Source organism: Eufriesea mexicana, unplaced genomic scaffold (assembly GCF_001483705.2).
Source record: "Eufriesea mexicana isolate 0111107269 unplaced genomic scaffold, ASM148370v2 scaffold1312, whole genome shotgun sequence".
Taxonomy (NCBI): domain Eukaryota; kingdom Metazoa; phylum Arthropoda; class Insecta; order Hymenoptera; family Apidae; genus Eufriesea; species Eufriesea mexicana.
The window spans coordinates 1,145,385-1,167,765 of record NW_016909446.1 but is presented as its reverse complement, the minus strand read 5'-3'; the positions used below and the strand labels follow the sequence as shown (position 1 = coordinate 1,167,765).

The window sequence follows — 22,381 nt, the reverse complement described above, 5'->3', positions numbered from 1 at the left end:
TATTTTCTCCATTGACTAATTAATTCAATATTTGATAGTTAAAAGCAGTCACTTGTTTATTCAATTGTGTATTCAAGGTTCGAGTATACTACCTTTACTTTGCATTTCTTGTTCTCCACGTTTAATGTGCCTTTATTCTTTACTTTACGCACTCGCATAAGCGCAGTTTCAGTATGCATACAATGAACAGAGATACGTGGAAAGAACAGCATTAGCATAAGAAAAGGGGGTCCCTAAGTTTCAATAAATGTGCGTGAATACAAGCAGACAGAAATTCCGTTTGACAGTTACATATCTCTTGTCTAAGTAAATACATATTTGAATTAGAGTTGCACGTTTTGCGTAAATGCGATATTACATCGAGTGAAATAGTGCAAAATGGAAAGATTCAGAAAGTGTTCCGATACGTTTATGGGAACAATCGTCTTACGATGTACTCAACGATACTCGAATCGCTATGAATTTAACGTACAGAATTTTATTTGAATCGTCTCGATTGAGCTATTTTATTTAAAAGGTAAAATTTTATTCGTCGTGCTAATTCCGACATAGTACAATAGCAATCGACACGCAGATTGTACATTGCAAGTATCAACACACATAGGAATGAACATTGCGGTTTGTAGCAGCATCTTGGCACGATGCGAGTACTTCCCATGAGTTCATTGCTCGCGAAACCCGGCAGCTGTAAATGTGTTTGTGTAGAGTTAATTGTTTTTCTTGCTATGTTCTTGCCGCGACCTCCTCTCTCTGCCTCTTTACGAAGAGAATTCCTTTCCAGGTGATTTCTGACTGATGCACTAGTCGAAAAGAGGTAAGTTTCGATACCTATCAACTTAACATTTTCACCTAAAATGTTTTATTACATCTCAATTATTAGTTAAAAATTATGAACGTATTTTTACCGTTTCAGCTTATGTTTACGATTCAAAATTATGAGAATACGTATCGAGGGATTTTGCTAGGATCTACGTTGGACTCTGTTAGAATCTAATCCCGGAGTTCCACCGAGATCTGTCCTGACTTGAGATATCACAGTGGAACTAATCCTAGGAAGCAGAATCTTGCTAGGATCAGTCTTGAGTTATGGGATCGCGCTAAAATCCGCCATGAATCGTGAGATTACGTCGAAAATGGTCCTAGATTTGTGAAACTTGAATTTATTGCAAGTTGCTACGAGGTTCCATGGCTCATGGCGGGTTTAATTGAGCGTAACTGATTCGGATTTTACCATCGGCGTGATCATTGGAGTTATAACAGACAGGCAAGTGCAATTTCTTAAGAAGAAATTTCAAATTCAATATACGCTATGTCCTTTTTATTTTTCCACTACTCGATATTGGCTAATTATCGAGCATCTAAGAACTGAACAAAAGAACAGGGCAATGAAACTATCGCTTTACCAGAATTTGCATCGTGCGATACAGGACACCGTGTTTTTCGCGTACATGAATTATGGAAATTTTTATTTGAATATATGGTTGGGCTTTACCGGGCCAATGCAGATGCATTATACAGATTTTACGCTCTAGTGCTGCTAGTTTTTATATCCCTCATAAGCACAAGACAAACAAATCGGTATATTCACGAGGCATTTCTTTTTGGAAGCAAATTCTACGTACGTAACCTTCACCTTGTGCAATAAGAATATCGGCAATTGGACCTCTAATTAATGGCTTATACGTGTTAAATTTATTCTTCTCTCTGATATTCTGACCAGTTCAATTTTTAATGAAGCCCACCGCCGTGGATCTTACAGAGAGGAATTAACAACCTGTTGTGCCGGAGATGGTGTTTGGCTGCATGATGCTTTTCTATACAGGGTGAAACATTTATCTCTCGGTATCAGTTAGGTATTGCTACGATTCGAGGGAGCTCACTCTGTTTGTGTATTTACATTTTATTAGATAGAACCTCATCAATGTACGATTTTATTATTCAAAGATTATGAAATATTTATTGTCCCTATAGACTTCTAACGAATAAATGTATCATTTTTGAATAAAAATCACGTATTAAAGCGACATTTTTGCAATTCGCGACGATCGACATTACGTTGGAATTATTCGTTGTAATTTATAGAGCATCGATAAGAGGATGGTAATAAAGATTTTACTAAAAAGGCACTCCGTATACGTTGCGTAGACTTTGTGTTTGTAGTGCTCGCAGCCGCAAACTGATGTATGGTTCGTGATACATTGCGTATGAATATTTAAATGTACCTGGTCTCTCGTATTGCCCTCGTATGTATAATATTATATGAGAGAGACGTATTCACGGGATGCGTCGTCAACACTGTCGGTACAGCCGTAAATTACGCGAGAATTATGGCGTATTTTGTAACCAATTTGAAGTAATAAATTTCATCCCCTTGGCGAACGTGACAACCTGTAATGTGAACGCCGCTAATATCTTTTCATTTATTCGCACGTAACAGATGAAAATGAGAAAGAGGGCTGACCTTTCTTCTTAAATGAGATTCCAGGCAGCGATAAATGACCAATTCCTGTCGGGTATTCCCGCAGGAAGTTAATAGAGATTAACTCGGAAATTAATCGAAGATCGCATAACTACTATCATCTGGAAGTTTCTCAAACTGGATTTATCCATCTTACTTTTACTATCGCCATATCTGACGGCCTGCAGACATTTCAGACAGGGCCATTTTGGAGCCACTGCTAGATTTTTCTTTCACCGTTAGTTCGTGAAGCTTTTACGGACCCTAGGCATGTGGGTTAAGTTAATTAGACTGTTCCTGGTAAATTTCACGATATATAGTCCTTCGTTTCCTTTTCGTTTTAACAGGTCTATCTATATTTCAGACGAGAATTAGCGCGATGTGTACCCTTTGTTCCATGCTAGATGACTCAGGTTTCTAATCTTTCGTGCAGCACCAATGATTTAATTGCACGTGTGCAGTTTACGAATCGATCATTGTTTGCAACGAAGAACACCGGCTGAATTAAAAATATGCCCGTAACGTTTCGACTGACCGTTTCATTTCTGACACGTGCCTCTATTCTTTTACGTAATAATCGAACTAATCTTACACGGTGCATTGCGGTATAGTAATCAACAGAGGTGGCGATTTCTCGGGCCACTGCAGTTAAACTTCACCTTCGTATCTAACCCCAAACCAGTAGAACCGGATTTCGTGAGAATATGTCCCCCGAGGCTTGAAAAAAGAAGCGACTAAAATGAAGAAGCATAGAAGAATTTCGTTGGTACGTAGCGCCGTGTTTAGACATCACACTGAAATTACGCATCCATCGTGACTTTCTTCTCGGCCACCTCCTCAAAATTATCCCGAACCTCGAGTCTTGTACGTCTTATACGCAAGATAATATTAATAATTGCTCACTGCAAACAAAAAAAAAAAAAAAGAAAAAGAAAAACGTTAATGCAATAGTTGAACAATCGTGATCAGTTACAATCGCAACGGAAGATATCTCGAAGTTCTAACGACTATTAAGACTATCGTCTTCAAGAACCGAACAATAAAGTATTGTGAATTCTTCATACGTGAGAAAAGTGGTCGAGCAGTGGCTCATTAAGAGGAAGGCAGGTTCTACGATCTTCTATATCCTACAGTATCCTAAGACTTCGGAAAACTCAACTACCTGTGAAATCAACATACCCTTCGTTTCCTCGTTTTGTTCTACATATTTTCAAAGTTCCGCATGAAGAGAACGAGTAGTACATAAAATCTCCTTTCCCATTATACAATCACGAAAAAACGTGGCATCTCTCGACGCTATCAGAGACAATAGAAACCGTGTCCTTCTTCATTCTAATTCTGCCGCTCGGCTCTCGTCGTGGCATGCGCATTACTCGATGCAATCGCCTCCGTGCGGCCAGAGATTACGTATCGCGATCGACCTGCGATTGGAAGTGCATCGACCGTTCGTTTCCTTGTCAGGGTGAAAAACAACACGGATCGTTTGCCTTTAACGGTGGACAGATAGAGCAAGATAAAGCGGAAAAGGGGAACGCGCGACAAAGACAATGCCGGTGTTTTGCTCTGACCATTACTCTCGGGTCTCGTGTCGATAATTTTTAAGGTCGACGTGGTTCGCGATCCCTCGGAATACCGGCGAGAAGTTGCACCGGCATTCTGCAACGGCGTCGGGACGCCGCGATGCGCGAAGATCGGTAGTGGGAAGGACGATGCTCGATCGATCGAGACTACGCCAATGCATCTGTCCCGTAACGGGGCTCGAACTACGGTCCGCTGCTCGCGTACTCGAAACCCATCGCTTCCTGTACCAACGACTTTTTTTCTCGAACGACCGGGCTTAATTAAATACCGGTAGACCGAAGCATCCGTGTCCTCTTCGCGGAGAGGCCACGCTTACGTGACTGCGACGCGCGATTTTACCTTGCTAAGGCCAGGGATGGAGAGAGACGGTGAGAAATCGCCGCCGATAGGGAAATGTAGGTAACGAACGAATCGCGGCTGCCTTCGTGCAGGAAACTGTTTAGAAGCGGTCGGCGAACGGTTTGTCGGTGTTGGGCAACGTTTGCACGCTATGTTTCGAGTTTGGTAATCATAAAAGGGAGGATACGTGTTCGCAGGTATTTGTGACGGTGATCGATAAAGGATAAACGTAGAGACGATTTTCGAGTTGAAACGCGAGTGTACGTGGAATGAGAAACGAGCGAGAGGAAGATAGGACACGTGTCGATTTTTCGATTACGCGTGTTTTTAAAATTCCGTATTCCTCGAATCGATTACGTTTTGGTTGGCTGCGACGATTCGGAGAAGCGTTTATTACACCGCGTGCATTTTTATCAGAGAACCTGCAATGCATTGGAATTGATTTATCAAACAAACGAAATTTCAACAATGCCTCGTTATTCGGCACGAAAGCGACGCGTTGATAACGAGGCAACGATTTAATTCTCGTTTTACGTGTACACAGGTCGAGCTGTATATAGTAAGGGAAAAAAGAAAAAGAGTCGAGAACGGTGCACACCTACACAGCCAGGTGATGCTTACGCACACACGATCGTAGTATAAAAGGACCTGTCTCCATGAATGAAGTCAAGTGGCCACGTGACACAGAGAGAACGACGTAAGGAACGTGCGCGTGAAAAGCGCGCCGGTGGTTTACGCGCGACACCGAATGTTCGGTGATAGGTCGACAGATGGCGTGGATGTCGTGTGGCGGCTGCTTGAAACACCTGACTGCTGCCTAGCAGTGCAGCATGGACTCGTGCAGCAAGCGCACACTTCTTTTAAAACAGGTAGCACGCGCGGTCCCACATAATTGTTTTTATTTTCGCGTCCGTAGACCGCATTCAATTACGTGTCCGCGAGTGACAGTCGACGAGTGTGTAATGTCCGTCGACTGACAGCCCTTCGTGTGACACGAATCGAGGGGACGAGACCGGACGAAGAGGATTCCCGAAGTTTCACCGACCTCGAGTTTCTCATCCGTGAACGGTGCACTCGTTTCGCACGCGTCCTGTCTCGTGCGCAGTAATTATGACAGTTCGTCCGATCTGCGCATCTAGGAACCAGACGCCCTCCGAGGGTCAATTCTGCGCCGAATCGGGGTGAATGCGCGGGAAAGATGCGCGAATCGTAACGAACTAACGCGTTCGACTTGTATAAACGTGTCTCGTCCCCGTGTTACTGTATTCATCGCGTTTTCAATAATATGCGAGGATTGGCGTCCGGTTCGCGATTCCGACATTCGAACTTGCCGCTTCGAGCGCTCGATAATTTCGAGCTATCCTTTTTGAAGCGTCGATTCTCGCGGTTCGCGAAAATGTGATGGAACGGCGTGTCCTGTGTCGCGCGACGGATTTTTCGTGGCGGGTAAGCGCATATTTCCTCCATCAAAATGACGGTGAATCGATCGGCGGTAACGATGGTGTTGATGCTGGTGACCTCCGCGATTGTGCTGGTTCATACGAAGGATGTGACGACATTGGAGTACGACGACCTTCTTCCGGCAACCGAGACCAACGCCCGACATCGCGTCCATACAGGTTAGGCGACAATTTTATTTATTTTTCTCCTTATATTTAATTTTTTCTTTAATTATTAACGGTTCTCGTGAAATTTAGGAGGCTACGCATATTTTCACGTCAATAGAAAAGTAGCTTTCTTTAAATGACGCAATTTCGATATTTTCGATATTTTCGATATTTTCGATATATATCGCGATATATAATACGCGAATCTAACCTCTCCATTCGTATAGAATTAATATTAATAAACTTTTGCTCGTTTACGTTGACGAATATATCTATATACATTATATTTGTTTAAATCGTGGGGTAAATATTTTTAGACAACGTATTTAACGGAAGTAATTTAACAATTTTTTTATATTAATGCGTAATAATTTTTAAATTAAAAAAAAGATTTTTTTTCTTCATTTCGGCGTTATTTACACGATTTTGAACGCTCGAACTATTTTTAATTTCAACGGTCAGATTTTTTTCTTCGCGTTGTCGTTCGAAGAGGAACTAAAGTTTCTCGACATCCTCTTAGCGATGATTTTATACACATCACGATTTGCATTGAATGTCACCGCTCATTTAAATTATCGAAAGTGTCGCTTATACTCGTTGCACAATGTGTGTCACGATGCCTGTTCGAGCAGGATGACCTTACTGCGAAAAATTTATTAGCAACGTTAATTGCACGTATTATTTTGTATACTACGTATGTATATTTGTTCTTCTCTTTCCGCAATTACACGCGAGATAAACATTTTCTAATTACCGTACGGATGCATTCGGTCTTATATTTATTATTTTTCAATGTTGAATCATACGTTTCGAAAGTCTTCGCCGTGAAACGGGAAGATAAATATTTGTAAACGTTTTCTGCTCGCCGCATGGCAATTGCACTCTCTCGAAATCAACAGTATGACGGTGAATGCTTGAACTTTGTTACTCGTCTTGGATTTGCCGGGGAAGAATGACCTTTGCTCTAACGCTTCTGTGAAAGTATTATACGTTCGCCGGGTAAGGCCTTGTGCCTTTCCGAAGTAATCCTCTAACGCACGCGTACTTTTCACGGGGAAATTTAATTTTTCTTCGGTTTCTTTGTCGTCGAAATTCGCGTGAAATCGCGACTGCGTCGAATATTTTCACACGCCTCCGTGTACAATCTACGCTATTATTTTATAAATGGCGCCATAGAACGGTCACGAATTTGTCATGCACCTTAGAAAATACCCAAGGCCATTATTAGAAGCCATAATCTATTATCCCCAACCAACTAAATTTCTGATATTAAATTTTATTACATACGCGGCGATTCAAATATGGCGGCTAGGTGAATTTCCAGTAGGAGGATGAACGTATCGTTGAGTTTTAAAATATTTTAAAATATTTTATTCGATCTACAAATTTTCATCGTTTTATGCTATTAATACTTCGCGGAATGGAATCGTAAAAAATCGCGAATTCGGAATAAATCAGCGAGACACAACGATAGGTTAAAGAAAAGGGACATTGAGTATGCAACTCACGATATCAGAAAAGTACTTCGCGGTTTGATATATCGGAATGAATCTCGATTTATATGAATTCTTTGCTCATAATTCAATGCAAAAGAGGAACGAGTTTGCAAGATGACTTGCCTCTCCACTTGGATTGACGAGCAACTTGGTTGAATCGCATTGTCCCCGCTGTTTCGATAATTCACGTCGAGGTAACATCCGTGGCAAAACTTGGGATTACATAATTCTTAGCGAAATCCGTCTGGTCGTTTCGCTGCTCAAATATAATTGCGTGCATTCCGCGTTGGTCACTCTGCAATCACGCTTTCATTCCATTTCAGCCGTACCCCTTATTACTACTTATCGAACTCGCGACATTTAAATTCGTTTAAAAATAACTCAAAACCTACTCCTCTCTTCGTAAATATTTATATTTTTATTTTCCACTTTTACCCAGTTATTTCCCATCTACGCAAATTTTCAGATCTGCTCGTCGAAACCTGTAATAACAGATGGTCGAATCGCGTTCCGATGAAATACAGGCTGTACATATTCACGAGACCTTAGCAATGATATTTGTAATCGGTAATTCGATTAAAATACCTAAAGTACGAGCTTTTTACGATTTCGCGTGCCGATATAAGTGGCATTTAATTACGCAACGGTTAGCTGACCCTATGACGGACAGGGTGAACGGTGACTAACGCGTTCACCTGGTCTAGAAAAATTTCCCACGCCAGGAAAGAACTCGTCGCCGTTGGACCACGTCCATCGGCTTAATCGGGCTCGTTGAATTTGCATTCGCCTAGAAAGGCGGAAATGCGTTTCTGTGCGTGTCGAGGGAGGTGTCGTGTGCCAACTCGACGAACTCTCAGAGGAGCGTCTAACTGCGCGTGCAAATTACCTGCGTGATCGCGCTTTCTATCGCTATACGTACGGTTAAATAGAATTTGACGTCGTGCCGGGGTCGGACGTGTACGAGTTGCCCGATCGGCTAGCCAAACGACAATTAGAGTCAAAATTCTCCTCTTAAGGATCTTCGTGTACACACCGGTGTGCTGCCGGTGTGAAACAATACAGGATATGGTGCAACGTGGACGTGTGGAAACCGTGGTAGAACGAAATTGATTCAGAGACATTCTAACCGAGTGATCGCGAACAATCGGACTTTTTCTAATTTAATAAGCCAAAGCTACGCGTGTATCCGTCCTCTGTCGTTGCAATTTCTCTGTATCATCGATCGAGACGACGTGTTACCTTCTGCACGCGGTGCTAATTATTTCGTGTAAAAATGTCAGGGATTACCTGTCCGTTTCGTCCGAAAGCGGATATCTTGCAACCGAAATGGCTAATTAGAAGAGAATAATTCGCGGTATCGCGAAGGTAATTTATACCCGAGATAAGTCAGGCCGTTTTGCATACCGGTCTTTATCTAATTGACTCGCTATTAATGAAACGTAGCAGCGATTTTCGCTGGATAAGCGAATCAAACGTCGCGAGTTATTTCAGTACGTGCGACAGTGTCTGGCACACCTGATGCATATGCATGCACTAAACGTAAACGTGCTGCCGACGTAGAGTTCTTTTTCAACCTTGGTACGAATGGTGCCCCGATGTACGTGTTGAGGCTGTTGTTAACAGCTCGGAATTGTACGAATCCTGCCAACGGTTAGCCATACCGAGCATGATGCGCTCCGAGCGTTTGTTTAACGATATAGCATTTACGATTCGTTAGCGTTATTTACGGTTCGGAACGAGTTCGTTAATAAATCACCCGGCACTTTAGGTCGACGATAGTAACGCGCGATTGCTTTCTTCCTCTTTCGTGACAGTTGTCTGCTACGTTACAATTAATTCTCTTTTTGCTTATCCGTGTTGTTTCTTCTTTGTTGGAACTCGTTACGCCGTAACGTGAAACGTTGGCGCCAATCAACGTTAGGTGTAACATACAACGCGTGTAATATGAAGGTGATATTCCTTCATTTCCTGGTATTTTCGAGAAGGTAACAATTTCGTGAACTGGACGAGCTTTTAGTAATTATGTGCCTGGTTTTTTGGAATCAGAGTTGGTTACGTTTTTCGAGAACTGCGTTCGCTATTTCGAAATCTTATCTGACGGATGTAAGCGTCCGCAGGAGCATAGGAAATAAAATAAAAGATGCTCGAAGGAAGCGCCATGCAGCACGGTGCATAGGAACGTTCTGTGCGTTTTGATAAGAGAATCTGCGTACAAGATCGTGAGCGGACTTCTTATCTATTTTCACCGTATGTGTAGCTAGTTACACGCGGGAAGGCAAATAGGATAAAAGAGCAGGTTTCGTGTTAGTCTCTAGGAAGCTCCGAAGATTAATGTACACGCAATGTTAGGTGAGATCGGGAGAGATTTAATTAAGATTAACCCCAACGAGTCGGATGATTCTTCTAATTCGCCAGTACACGGTGTTACAAAGTAAATGTGATTTATCGTTCTGCACGAGGTTTCATAACCGATAATTATCGGGTATTAATACTGTAATACAATTTTGCTGGAATATAACATATAACATCGGTTATTGTTCTTCGAATCTCATAAAAGTGTTATTAATATTACGATAATATTACAATTTATATTTCATTTATATGCATAATTCGTATAAAAGTAGATGGAAATATTGCAACGATGTTAAACATTAATACCGCAATTTAATATCGTTAGAGTAAATTAATTTAAATAGTCGTCGTATTTTTAAAATTTCGCGAAAGTACACTAACAGGCACGTAGAATAGAAACGATTCTGCAACAGATAGAGGAAGAAATTTAATTTCAACCGCGACCCTGCACGGTTGCATGTATCATCTCGTGGTAACACGATCTCGTTAAAGAATCCAATAATTATTTGCTAGTTTCAACGAACCGGTGCACGCGCAATCTTAAGGATAATAGTTGTCACGGTCGCGGCGTGTTCCTTAAAGTGTTGCGTATTGCCTTCTACGTATTACGTGTATGGTCGTGTAATGCGATGCAAGGATTTCAAGGTTTCGCCTATATGGCTATGGACAGCTTTGACCCCCCTCTTCCTCTTCCAATGTTTGTGTTGCTTACACCGACACGGACCAAACGAGATTTAAACGAAGTTGCGATAAATCATGCATACTTGCCATTGAAAGTTGGACAGCAAACCAGTTCTCCCGCATTATTCGCTTTTTTCCCTCATTTTATTGCTCCAATTATTTCGCCGTATACACGGAATTGAAATTTCGCCAATTATCCGCGCGGAATAGCGCCGGTGGTTACCACATTTCCTTCGCGATATTTTATTGAAATGCATTTCGCAAAATATCCACAAGGATGACCGTGATGGTAATTAGAATCAGAAGAGGATCGGTTACCACTTGATCGGAAATACTCGGTGTCATTGGAAACGAGAATAGATTTCGAATTTAAAATTGTTTCGTTAATTATTTATGACGATACTGTCGATTCTATACTCGATCTCGCATGTGAATTCGAAATATGGGATCATTTAGACAGAGATGTACTTATTGTATCGTAAATATCGAGATACTGGCAGATCACTGTCATCTAATTTCTAATTACGTAAATATAAAGTGTGCAGCTTACATCGTTGCATATGCAATACCAAAGAAGATTATCAGTAAGAAAAATTTTGTCTAGGAAAAATGATTAAACGAAGCATCCTGTCTCTCCTTATTTCAAGCTGCATCCAAGTCCAAAAGAAAGGTGCACTTTTGATTAAATTTATTAATTTAAAGTTATGTCCTATAAACACGATGCACCTCTTGCGGAATGACCCTACATCGAGCAGGCATAGTCGTTATCATTTTCCTATCCATGGTGTTCTATAGATAGGATAGTTTGCATATGACGTTATACGAAACGAAGTGCGAACTCGGGTTGGCGAAAAAAAGCTGCGGTTCGCGGTGTGTTTTAATAACGAGCCGAGTCATCGCGTTTTCTCGCGTATTACCATTTTCTGCACGAGACCCTGCCATTTTTTCGCCCGTGTTTTACGAGCCGAGCAAAATACGATCGTCCGCTCGTTCGCGATTCGAAGGGTGCAATTTTGCCACCGATCCGCGATTAGGGACATTAACCCGCTTAACTTCTTGCCGAACAGATATGGCTCCGCATTCTTCTCGACGGCGCATAAGTCCGCTCGTTACGCCTGGGATGGCCGTTTCGCTCCTGTTATTATGCAGAACAATGAATAGTTAAGATCGCTTTATTGCCCGGTCGTTTGGACGCCTTCGTGACAAGAATCGATGCCCTCTGCTTTACTTCACTTTATTCGCGACTGTCATGGGAAGCTCTTCTTGCTCTATCTGGGGTACAGACTATTGAGGTGAATTAAATTTGGAAAATGTGAATGAAGATGGTAGGAAGGAAATCGTGCATAGTCACCTCGACGTTCACTTAGTGATAGAAATTCGAAGACCATTGACACGGAGCAAATCACAGCTGCCAAAACTAGACCCACAGCAAGATTGCTGGATCGTGAGCAAACGCGCGGAAATAACTGTGTTTCAAGGGGGCGAAAGGGAAAAATACAGCCGGGTGTATAATTGGTAAACAGACGGTGAGAAAGGTGGATGGGAGAGAACGTTGGCGAGAAAAAGGCGTTGGTTCCGCGCCTCTCGGTATCGTCTGGCAATAAATCGCTACCGCGGGACAGTAATTATCGTCCACGGCGATATTTTTCGCTTCATTGTATGGTTCCGTGGCCGCGGAATGCGGTTTTTCTCGCGTCGTTTTGACGTTCTGATACCTCCTGCAGCGGCTGCCGGGCTGTTCGAGATTTTGCTAGCGCTGACAGTACAATGGCGCTAGCGCGAACACTGCCAACGTTTCGCCGTCATAGCTTCTCCGGCTGGAGAGACGCGTGCATCGTTACCCGGGGACGAACGTGGAGTGCGTGGATTCGTTAAATCGACGGTGGAAAGGGTTTCCTGTCTTTTCTTTTTTCTTTCCCCTTCGTTTGCTATTTCTGAAGTACCGCCGCGATCAGTGGGAAATAAATTTTAATGGCAGAAACTCTCGAAGCGGTTCGTGGGGCGGTTTAGAAAAATGGTACCTGAGAAGCAAAATGACGATTATCAGGTGGTACCGGCGACTGGTGTGCGTGCTTGTGTGGGTACAGGTGAACGTGAACGCGGGTACAACGTGCCCGTACTCGTACAGGAGAGGGTGTGGAGCCTATACTCCGCATAATGGCATATTATGCTAGCGGTTGGTCGAGATGATATCTGATACAGCGGGAAATAAATATAAAAGTACGGGGCGTTGGTGGCTGCGTAATTTTATAATTATTTCGATCGTATATCGGGCTGGAAGTCTTGGTTCCAGAAATTCTGCCCCTGTCGCGTAGCATTGTTTCGTTACTAAGAACAGACGCGTGGTTTTCGTGGTTTCTGTAATATTTGTATTTATAGCTCTTTCCAGAGGTCGGTAATTCTCGGATTATGTCTTCAAAGGAATAAATACGAGGCACGAATGGCCGCAGTCGTATCGAATGAAACAGTATATCATGATGCGTGCTCGTTTACGTGCTCGCTGCTCCGAGTTTGTGATTACGGTCGTTGCAGTAAATGGGTAGCAGCTGGATTAAAAGAGACGAGATTTGCACAAATGGCAGTGGCGGCAATTAAAATGGTAGTCAGGCAAAATGACGATTATCGACCGGCGCTGCGAGTCCAAGAGTGTGCACAGGTGAATGTAAACGCTGGTTAGACTTGTACAGTTGGATACTCGGGATGAAATGGGTGTGTAGGGTAGACGTCCTGCAATAGTACGATATACATAGCAGGTTCGCGAGTTGGTACTCTGCACTAAGTTAGGAACGGAAGACGCGTATTTCATCCGATAATCTTTCTCCGTTACTTTTAATTCAAAGAGGCTAAATTCTCATTCGAAACTCGAAGATCTCGTATTTCCTAAATATGTCGTAAAATTGCAAATTCCCTCAGCCACGAATGGAACTCTAGTTATCGTAAAATGGAATTAGGTTATACGTTGCGATACACGCGATACCATGACGTCAGATACGAAAGATAGCATTCCAAAGGACAAGCTGGCAGAGCGGATTTTCTCCATTCGGCAGCGCGGTTTGTAGTTCCGCGCGACGACCGCCATCCATGCCTAGTTTTTGCGGTCGATAAACTGATAGACGTAAAAGTCGAATCGGGTAATGGAAAGGATCGAATGCCGTTGATAAAACGCATTGATCGAGCTGGTACGCTTTCCGTAACGCTACACCCATTGTCTGCACCTGCGTTCCATTATGCCCGGTTCAACGTCCACGTACCTACGCGCGGAGGATGCATCGCGATTAGCTTATCTCCGGGTGACGGAGAACTTCTTCATCGACTCGCGTCGTCGTAATTAAGAGTAAAAATAATAAACACCGCGGTAATAACCGGTCGCAACGTTAAGGCCCATACAGGCATCAAGGCCTTTCTATTTATTAAACCGATGAGGGAGCGCACCAGGTACTAAAACGCTACAATTACCCGCGATTCGTGTTCACTGACACGGTACGGACGTGGAAGCTACAGGCAAATCACCGACACGCTTGCTTGCCAGAAACGATCGCGCGGCGCGTTGATTAAGAATAAAACAAAGATCGCCGATATCACGAACATGCGCGGCTAAACGTTGACTCGACGTGTTCGGACGCTTAAGGAGGAGAAACGTGTTCTAACCTTCTCCCCATCGCGTCGCTGTGTTGTCGAATCGATTTTTAAATGGGAGAATTGATGGAACAATTACGATTTTTACCGGTGCGTTTAATATTGCTCGATGAATCTTCCACGTTTCGCGTTTCGTGCAATTTCTAGTTGTTTATGTTTCGCCCGAATCTTGTCGCGGATAAGGTCGAACTCGCGTAGCGAATTAAACGGATCTCCGTTTCGAGGAGTCGTAGTTCTTTGAAATTTAAGCCACGAGTCGGTGCGATTTCGGTCGAATTTATCGTTAATAAAATAACACGTTAGCACGTAAAATGTCATCCGAAGAGAACCTCGGATCGAAGTTCAGCTCTCGAAGGCAGTGGAAGATCTCGGGGCTAGGTTCCTGGCTAGTTAAAAGGCTGAACTTTTACGGACGTAAACAGGCCCCATGAGACTGTGTCATGCCACGTTGTAAAGATTGAGCCCTCCTTAGGGGATCTGTGTTGGATGTTCGGGACAGGGAGAGGAACGGTTTGAATTCAACGTTCGCTGTGTAACACAGCGTGCGTAGCCGAGTACACGAGGCGTATAAGCTGCACAGGTGAAGCGGAATCTCGGTGGTAAACGGATGCCACTCTCCTTCTCTCTTTTTCTTTCTGTCTCGTTCGCCATTTTATATGATACGAGTTACCGTCTTCGTGGTCCTCTTGTTGAATACGCGCAGGTTTATACCGGTCACTCGCATCCTGTGTCATTATCCATCATTACGAAGCTGGACAACGGTGAGGAATCGCCTCTGTCGGGATCCGGTGTACCGTGTAAAATCTCTTCCTCTTCCCTTCTTCCTTTTTTTCCTCGGACACTTTGGTCACCGCTGCATGGTCCTCGTGAATTCGCACGATGATGCTCGTAGCGTGACTGCGAGCGATAGGCGTCTGCTAAAGAAAAGAAAGTGGATTTAAACGAAATTTATCCACGGTAGGACGCTAGAAGGGATATAAATGTCGGAAAAATTAGTCTATTAATTCGCGAGTTACTTATTTTCTCGGGTCCGCGGTCGATGCCGCTTGTGCGCGCGTTGAAGTCTCCCGAGGCTTATCCCTATTCTATTACGTCTCGGGTGAATCCTTCTTAGTAGCGCAACGAAAGATGAAATATCGTAATGGGAATTAGCGTAAAACTCTCCTGTCTATCATTTTTTGGTCGGTAGAGGCTAACCGAGTTCTCGTTACCGTAATTTTTCGTCGCATCTAATTACATGGTGCGTCGTTATTCTTTATCTCAGGGTCTGCCTTCATCGTGACAACCCCTCAAATTCGAGCGATAACGCTCAGTCCGTAAATACCCTGCTGCATACACGCGTACGATCTCTCTTTCTCGTGATACGAAGCATTAAAGTCTCTTACATGGTATTCCCCCCTTGGTTGGCTCACCTCTTGTTATGTCCTGCTGTTGAAGGTGGTTGCTGGTATATGGGGGGTTCCGATGATTACACCAACCAGCTCGGTCAGTCGAGATAGCCAGACCGAGCCTGGCTATCCCCTCGTGGATGCTTTATTTTCCGAATAAACGTTCGGTCAGGTGATAGATTTTTCTCTGGCCTTTTTCCCCCATGAAGATACTCGAGGGATACTTCGATCTCGCCGCTCCCCGTGAATTCGTTAGAAATTTTAATAGCACGGCGAATTTACAACGAAGAATGGCATAATGTAAGTCATACCTCGACTTTTACGGAGTCGTCGAATTTTATGGTCATATTAGTCTGTGGTCTATTATATTTTGGATTTTAATATCAAGCGAAATCCATATTTATGGTCGTACTTTTTGCTCGACGATGACAGTAAATAGTACTTCCATTCGTAATTGATTCGATACCAGTTTGAACAGTGGTAAGTGGTATCTCGGCAGATCTTTTATTTATTAAATATAAATGCGTTTTATACGTTTTGTATGTTTTCCCATAATCAAGTTCCCGATGATTGCAGCGGATCCTGTTATTATTTAATATACCCGAATTCTTCTTACCGCGATAGCATGCTACTTGGAATTGTCGTGTATTTTCGTGGAGATCGGAGGATTTACGATTATTTGTGCGATCAAATCCAGATTTGTGTAACTCGTATATCTTCGAAACGTTAGAAACGAAGTAGGAAACGGTAACGGGCGTAAGGTTTACCGAGATTTTTTGGCAGCGTTAATTGTAATATATTGCGGTATAAAGTATATCTATAATAGAACGCCTGCAGCGATGGCTTTCAGGCATTTGGTGATTTATTTAAATGTTCGCGGGCTCTCCGTTCTTCTTGGAAAATTTATTGAACGAGATTTAAAGAGCAATGGGAATCTAGGAGTTTCACTTCGTAAACATATATCATCCGCCGCAAGTTTTGCTTCTGTATGGGACATTCCTCGAGCGACTGCATCGTTTATTTTCGACGTGCAATTAAGTATGGCGGGCGGGAAAATGGCAGGGAAACACCGTCGAAACGAAACGTCGTTCGAAATTAAACTTCACTCGCACGTCGTAATCGTAACAGCTGTTTTTGCCTAGTGATGTAATAATTAGCGGTTTATGCGCAAACGCGGCATTATTGTAAAACTTATTACGCTATCTTAATATTATGCGCCATCTTGGAGAAAAATTGAGAAACGTGGTTGTAACGGGAAAAGCGTAAGAAGCAGATGCTCCTCTAAGATAGCGACTCTTTGTCTTCGAGTACAATGCGATTATTTAAAAAAAACAACTGTTCCTTCTTCGACGGACAATTTCGTGGTGTTCAAGACATTTTTCGCAGTCGTGGAAATCGGCCATAAAACCTACAGTGTCTTACGCATTCCAAAGGTATACGCGTGTATCCCATCGCAGGTACTTTTCCTGGAAAAGCAGCTACCGATCGTATCCGATTCTTCCTGAAATTCCAGCAAGAGTGGTACTCCAATTTTTAGTCAGCTATCTGCGTCTCTCCATTCGGTCACGCAGCGTGATAGCCACCGTACCGCGTGTTGCGCTCCGTTTTAATCAGAATATCGGCAATTTCCCAGAGCGGATGGTCGTGCGACAGCCGCGGTACACATAGCTATAATCGCGGCGGCTCTAAACAGGTTTGCAAGGGACGCCGGATGAAAAATCGCCGCGACACCGGCGTGTTTCTCAGAATCCAGCAGCGATCGAACTCGAACTTGAAATCGAGACTGGCTCGGCGCGCTCGTAATCCACCGATCGCCATTTTTCTCCATGGTTTTTCTGCAGTTTCACAGCAGCGAACAGGATTACGGGGGATAACAGCTGCGCGTTCTCCGCTCGTTTCCCCGGCGACGTGGGATTTTCTTTTCCTCCCGGCCGATCGACGTCGCGCGTGTACGGACACCGTGGCGGAGGGACCCACGGTCGTTCGTGCTTACGAGCGTTGGGGCCCGCTGGTGCCGGACGCGACTATATTATTGCAGCGCTCGGGACCATCCATCAACCGGATCGTGGCAGACGAGCAAAAAGCTCGAACTTGTCTAAACCGATTGCTCCGAGCAGCTCTCACGGTCCACCGTGGCCGCTCGTTTCAGATAACCCGCGACCGCGTCCGTCTTCCGTCGCCAATTTTATCGCGTCAACTTCATAAGCGTTGTCCATCGCGACCGACGCGTGTTCGGCTACGCAAATAGGATCGCGTGTGTGCGTGAGCGCGCGAGCTTACGCACGCACCATGCCGAGGCATGGACCTGTTCATCCTCGGGCTTTATAGACGATAATGTCTTCTTGGAATGTAGGCTCCTTTTACGCTGCGCGGTGTGACGCGACAAGGTATTTGGATTGGTGCTGGCGTTTCATGCGAATATGAGACGACTGTGTAATCGCGTGGCGAGAGCGTGGAATTCGCGAAACGTAAAAGATGGAATTTAGAACGGTCGTCGAGGGGACATTTTCGGTGAGCGCCTGTTCGGTTGTATTCCCTGGCTCGTAGGCTTGAGAAAGAGCGGAGAGCGTGCTTTTAAGTAGAACCTAATCGCGATTTTTCCTTGTGCGAGGAAAGGAAAATAGTTTATACGAGGAGATAGCGGTTATCCGTGGTTTTCCATCGTCGCATGGCGGCGGTAAGTGCCGTTCACAACTCGCGATGGTTTAACGACCGCGAGATAGAAGAGCAATTATAGGATATCGTTCGGGGATGCGAGAAAGCCTTCGCTGTGCCGTCTATCAGCGAGCCGCGAGTTTATAGGCGCGTGAGTCCGCATTAACGTATTTTCTTGATGCTCGTAAACCGTAACGATTGCGATGCGTTGCGCACTGCCGCCCTCTAATGAAGATGTCGGTAAGCGATTTTCCTTCTATGACAAGAATTCGTGCACTCGGTGCGATGAACAACCTGTTGGTGCAACTTCTTAAAATAGATCTTAAACCCTCGACATCTACTGGAACTCGAAGATCGAGTTCTTTCTTACGGTACGCGACGAAACGCCATCTTGGTCTATAACACTCTCGTATAATTTTGTTTCTTTTGCCGAGATATACGGTTCTAAAGTTACTCGAAAAACATCGTTCAGTTGCGTACCATACGCGTTACGTAAAAGGAGGGACAGATCCGACGAGATGGTCCTCGATTAAATTCAACTTAAATCGACGTCGTTCTTGCGTGCTTAGTAACCGAAAGCTCTCCTCTGCGAGAAAATTGCGCTCGTTGCACGTGCTATTTACGAGGATCGTGGAAGCGAGCTGAAACGCCGCTCAATGGCCATTTACGCAAGCCGAAAACGCTGTCGTGTAGCGGCTTATTATCATTTCACGAGGTAAAAAGGCGTAGTACTAGCTTCTCGTATTGCGACCCTGTTCATGGAAGCATTTTTCTGCAATTTTTCTTGCGTCGCTTATTTCGACGGTCCGGTGGTTATGCTTGCGAGAAACCGTCGTTTAGGAACGTTTTCCGTGGACATTTTTGCTACTGGAACGTTCATCCACATGGCCGAGCGTCGCGTCGCTGCTGCGGCTAATTGTACGTGTAATTGTGTCATCGCGTACGCAGCACCGTCATTAAATATTTCGTTTCGACATCTGCGCATGCCTCTTCGTCACGCTTAAGGGAAATGAGGTTATGGTACTTCTGTCTTCGTTGCAGTTTCTTCGTTATTTACCGTTGCAGCCAACGACGATGTTTAGCGACAGAATAATTGGCGAATTTCCGTCCAATAGCTAAATTATCGTTACGGTTAATTGAAAAACCGCGGGTAATTTAATTATGTCAAGTGTCTCGACTTGGTTCGTTAAAAACGGTTTACAGACTTACGCGTAAATTGATTCTAGGTATATTTATAGGTTATGGTATATTTAGTACAACCGATTTAAACGATCGCCTTTAATTGCTTCGGAATTGGAATAATTTATAGATAATCCCGATGACGATACGTGGAGAATTAATCGAAGGAGAACGTGTCGATTGCGTTGTAAATTAATTAGTCGAGCACCTTGTCACACTTTGAATATCGTGACATAACCTAGCGCGTTTCTCCAGTCCTCGACATCCTGTTTTTAAATTCCACTGGCATCGTTTCGTCGGATGATTTGCTCGGTTAGAATCGCGTAATATAAACAAACACATCGGAAGCTTAAACGCACGAATCGAAAATGTAAACGAACCGACGATGCGTGCCTTCGAAAATCATTTGGTTTCATTCTTCGGACGATTTTCACGCCGTTTACCATAGATGCGACGAAGATAAATCGTTGTTGAGGAATCCCAAGTGTCTACCACGGAGTCCATGGAACTGCTCTATTGACGCCTTGTTAAACGGCGATGATGCAGCAGTGTCTGACGATCGAGTAGAACTGGAACGAATTACAGCAGTTTGCTTTTTCTGCCATCTTCCAACTACTGCTCCACTAACCTAATATCATCGGCCTTTAAATAATCCCGCGACGTGCGAGCCGTTTCACGGGGTCCAAGAACGATCTCGCTCTTTGGAAATCCAATTTACGCTCGTTTCTATTAGCCGCGCGTGTTGATATTCATTAAACGTTGTCAACGGGATGTTCTCCGAAATTGGTTTTGGAAAAAGCTCTCGGGCAAAGTTACGACACCGGGTCATCTAATCGTTAGCAGTCGTGCGTTAATAGTTATTCCGATTTAAGACCCGACTAGAAACACAGGTTTTGTTTCTTGGACGTTAACCGCAAGGTGAGTCCCGTCTTTACGAACCACTTAATAATTTCTGCTTTACGAGGCCGGCGTATTACAACCTCTACACTTCCAACGTGCTTTGCCCGGCTACTCGAGGAAACTAGCTTTTTACGTCGACCGCGGCTCCCCTGTGTGTGCTGTACACGCGTCATCATAGGAGCTGTTATAACGCTAAAAGTAATTGCACGAACGTGTAAGTTGAACCAGTCTCTCGTTTGAGCCGGCCGTAGAACTTGAGCTATCGCGGATTCATGAAAGTTTTATGCCTGCCGGGCTCTGCCAACCTTCCGACAGATGATAGTTATTGACCGTGAGACGCTTTAAAATGCTGACGATAGCTATTCGCGTTCCCTATGATAAATTCACGTCGGGTCTTAGCTCCGATCGGCGCAAGGACATGTCCGCCATTGAAATTCGCATGCTCGGTGAGCATCGCAAAAGTACAAATTTTCATTCGAATCGCCAGCCGAACGACCGTGCGATTTTTTACCCGCATTCTTGAAACTCGGCTCCGAGGAAACGTGGAAAATTCTTGGAAAAGGTGACCAATGGCGCATCGGACGGGTTTAATGACAAAGTGCCGGTTGTAGGTTGACTTACGAGCGCGAAACGCACGCGATAGCCGAGCTAGCGCGGATATAACTTCTTCCATCGGCGATAGGCGAGCCCGCGCCGAGACAAGTCGGCGTAATTTAATTTAACGAACCACGTAAATCCTCGCGATCGGTCATCGGACGCCGGGGACACCGCGCACGTCGCATTTCACGAAGATCCAGATAAGAGCGGAGGACAGAGGCACGCAGGACGGCACGCTTAAGCAAGGGGTCTTATATATCGCGAGGGTGCCGGTCGTCGGGACGCATCGATCGTCTTAATTAATTCGCGCCGGCAAAAGGAAAGCCCCCGTCGTTTTATCAATGAACGCTGGCCGGATCTCGGAGCCAGCACGAAACGTTGCTTCGTCTCTCGGGGCCGTCGTCGTGTCGAGCAACGAGAGAGCGAGAGAGAGAGAGAGAGAGAGAGAGAGGGGGAGAGAGGACTTGCGTGCATCCTGCCGGTCGGGAAACGAACTGTAAATAGGGCTGTGGTGCAGGGACGACCGCGAAGAGGCGAGCTATGGGGGGAAAATGAAGAGCAAGAAGGCTTGGAAAAATGAGGATGAAAGGAGAGGAAAAATGAAGGGCAAGGATAAAGCGGCAGCAGCAGCGGCAGCAGCGGGGGCGAAAGGCGAAGAGGACGTGGAAGAGTAGGAAAGAAAAGAGAGAAACTAGAGGCCGAAGGGAGCTCGAGGAGTCTTCGCGACGGCGCGTGGGTGGCTCGGTGCATAATTACGTAAGGGTCTATTAAATGCAATCATTAATGGAAATCTAATGGTGGCGGTTGGTTCGTGCACGGTGCCCACGTGGTCGCGTGATCATTTGTACCGTGCGTCGAGGAATCGAGGTCGATCTTTGATTTATTCGTTGTCTGCGTTTTGTTCGTCTCGCGACTCGACAACACGAGTCTCGCAACGCGACGATGGTCGGTAATGGGTTCGAAGCACAACCGCTTATACCTTTAAACGTTCTCGGTTCGACCGCCATGGCCGATCACCTTGCGGAATCTTCGCTCGTTTCGGATGCGCCACGCGTAGTCCGACCTCGCGTGCGCGATTTGCACGGATTCGCAGAGGATTTCGGATTTCGTGCGAATCCAAGGCCGATCTAGAAGTATCCAAGGACGCTTCGAGGAAAGGAATTTGAAAAAGATTAGTTCCTCGATACACGATCGGCATAGAATAATAGAGTATTCGATGGTCTATTCGAAGGTTGCGATTTCCTTCAGCGAATTCGACATTCGAACGATCGCGAATAGGTTTCCGCGCAATTGCGTCGAACGCTGCAACCATTACCCGATTAGCATAAAATTTATCGGTTTTTCCACGAATGTTGAAAGGTGGACGCGCTTTCGCAAGTCCGTTTCGAACGATACGCGATTGGTATCTCGTGCCGAAGGTGGTTATTTCCATAAAACGGAGAAACGCGAAATTACTCGTACGTGTACGCGTATACACGGATCGCGAAATGTATCGGGTTTATTAAATCGGAG

The 22,381-nt window shown here is 44.5% G+C and overlaps 1 protein-coding gene across 1 annotated transcript in view; it reads left to right on the top strand.

Moving 5' to 3' along the window:
- The first annotated feature begins 5,849 nt into the window (after positions 1-5,849).
- LOC108547898 (mucin-19) overlaps positions 5,850-22,381 on the top strand; it is a 257,441-nt gene continuing 240,909 nt past the window's right edge. The window contains exon 1 of the mRNA XM_017900607.1: positions 5,850-5,997. Coding sequence (XP_017756096.1) covers positions 5,850-5,997 — 148 coding nt within the window. The remainder of the gene's footprint in view (positions 5,998-22,381) is intronic.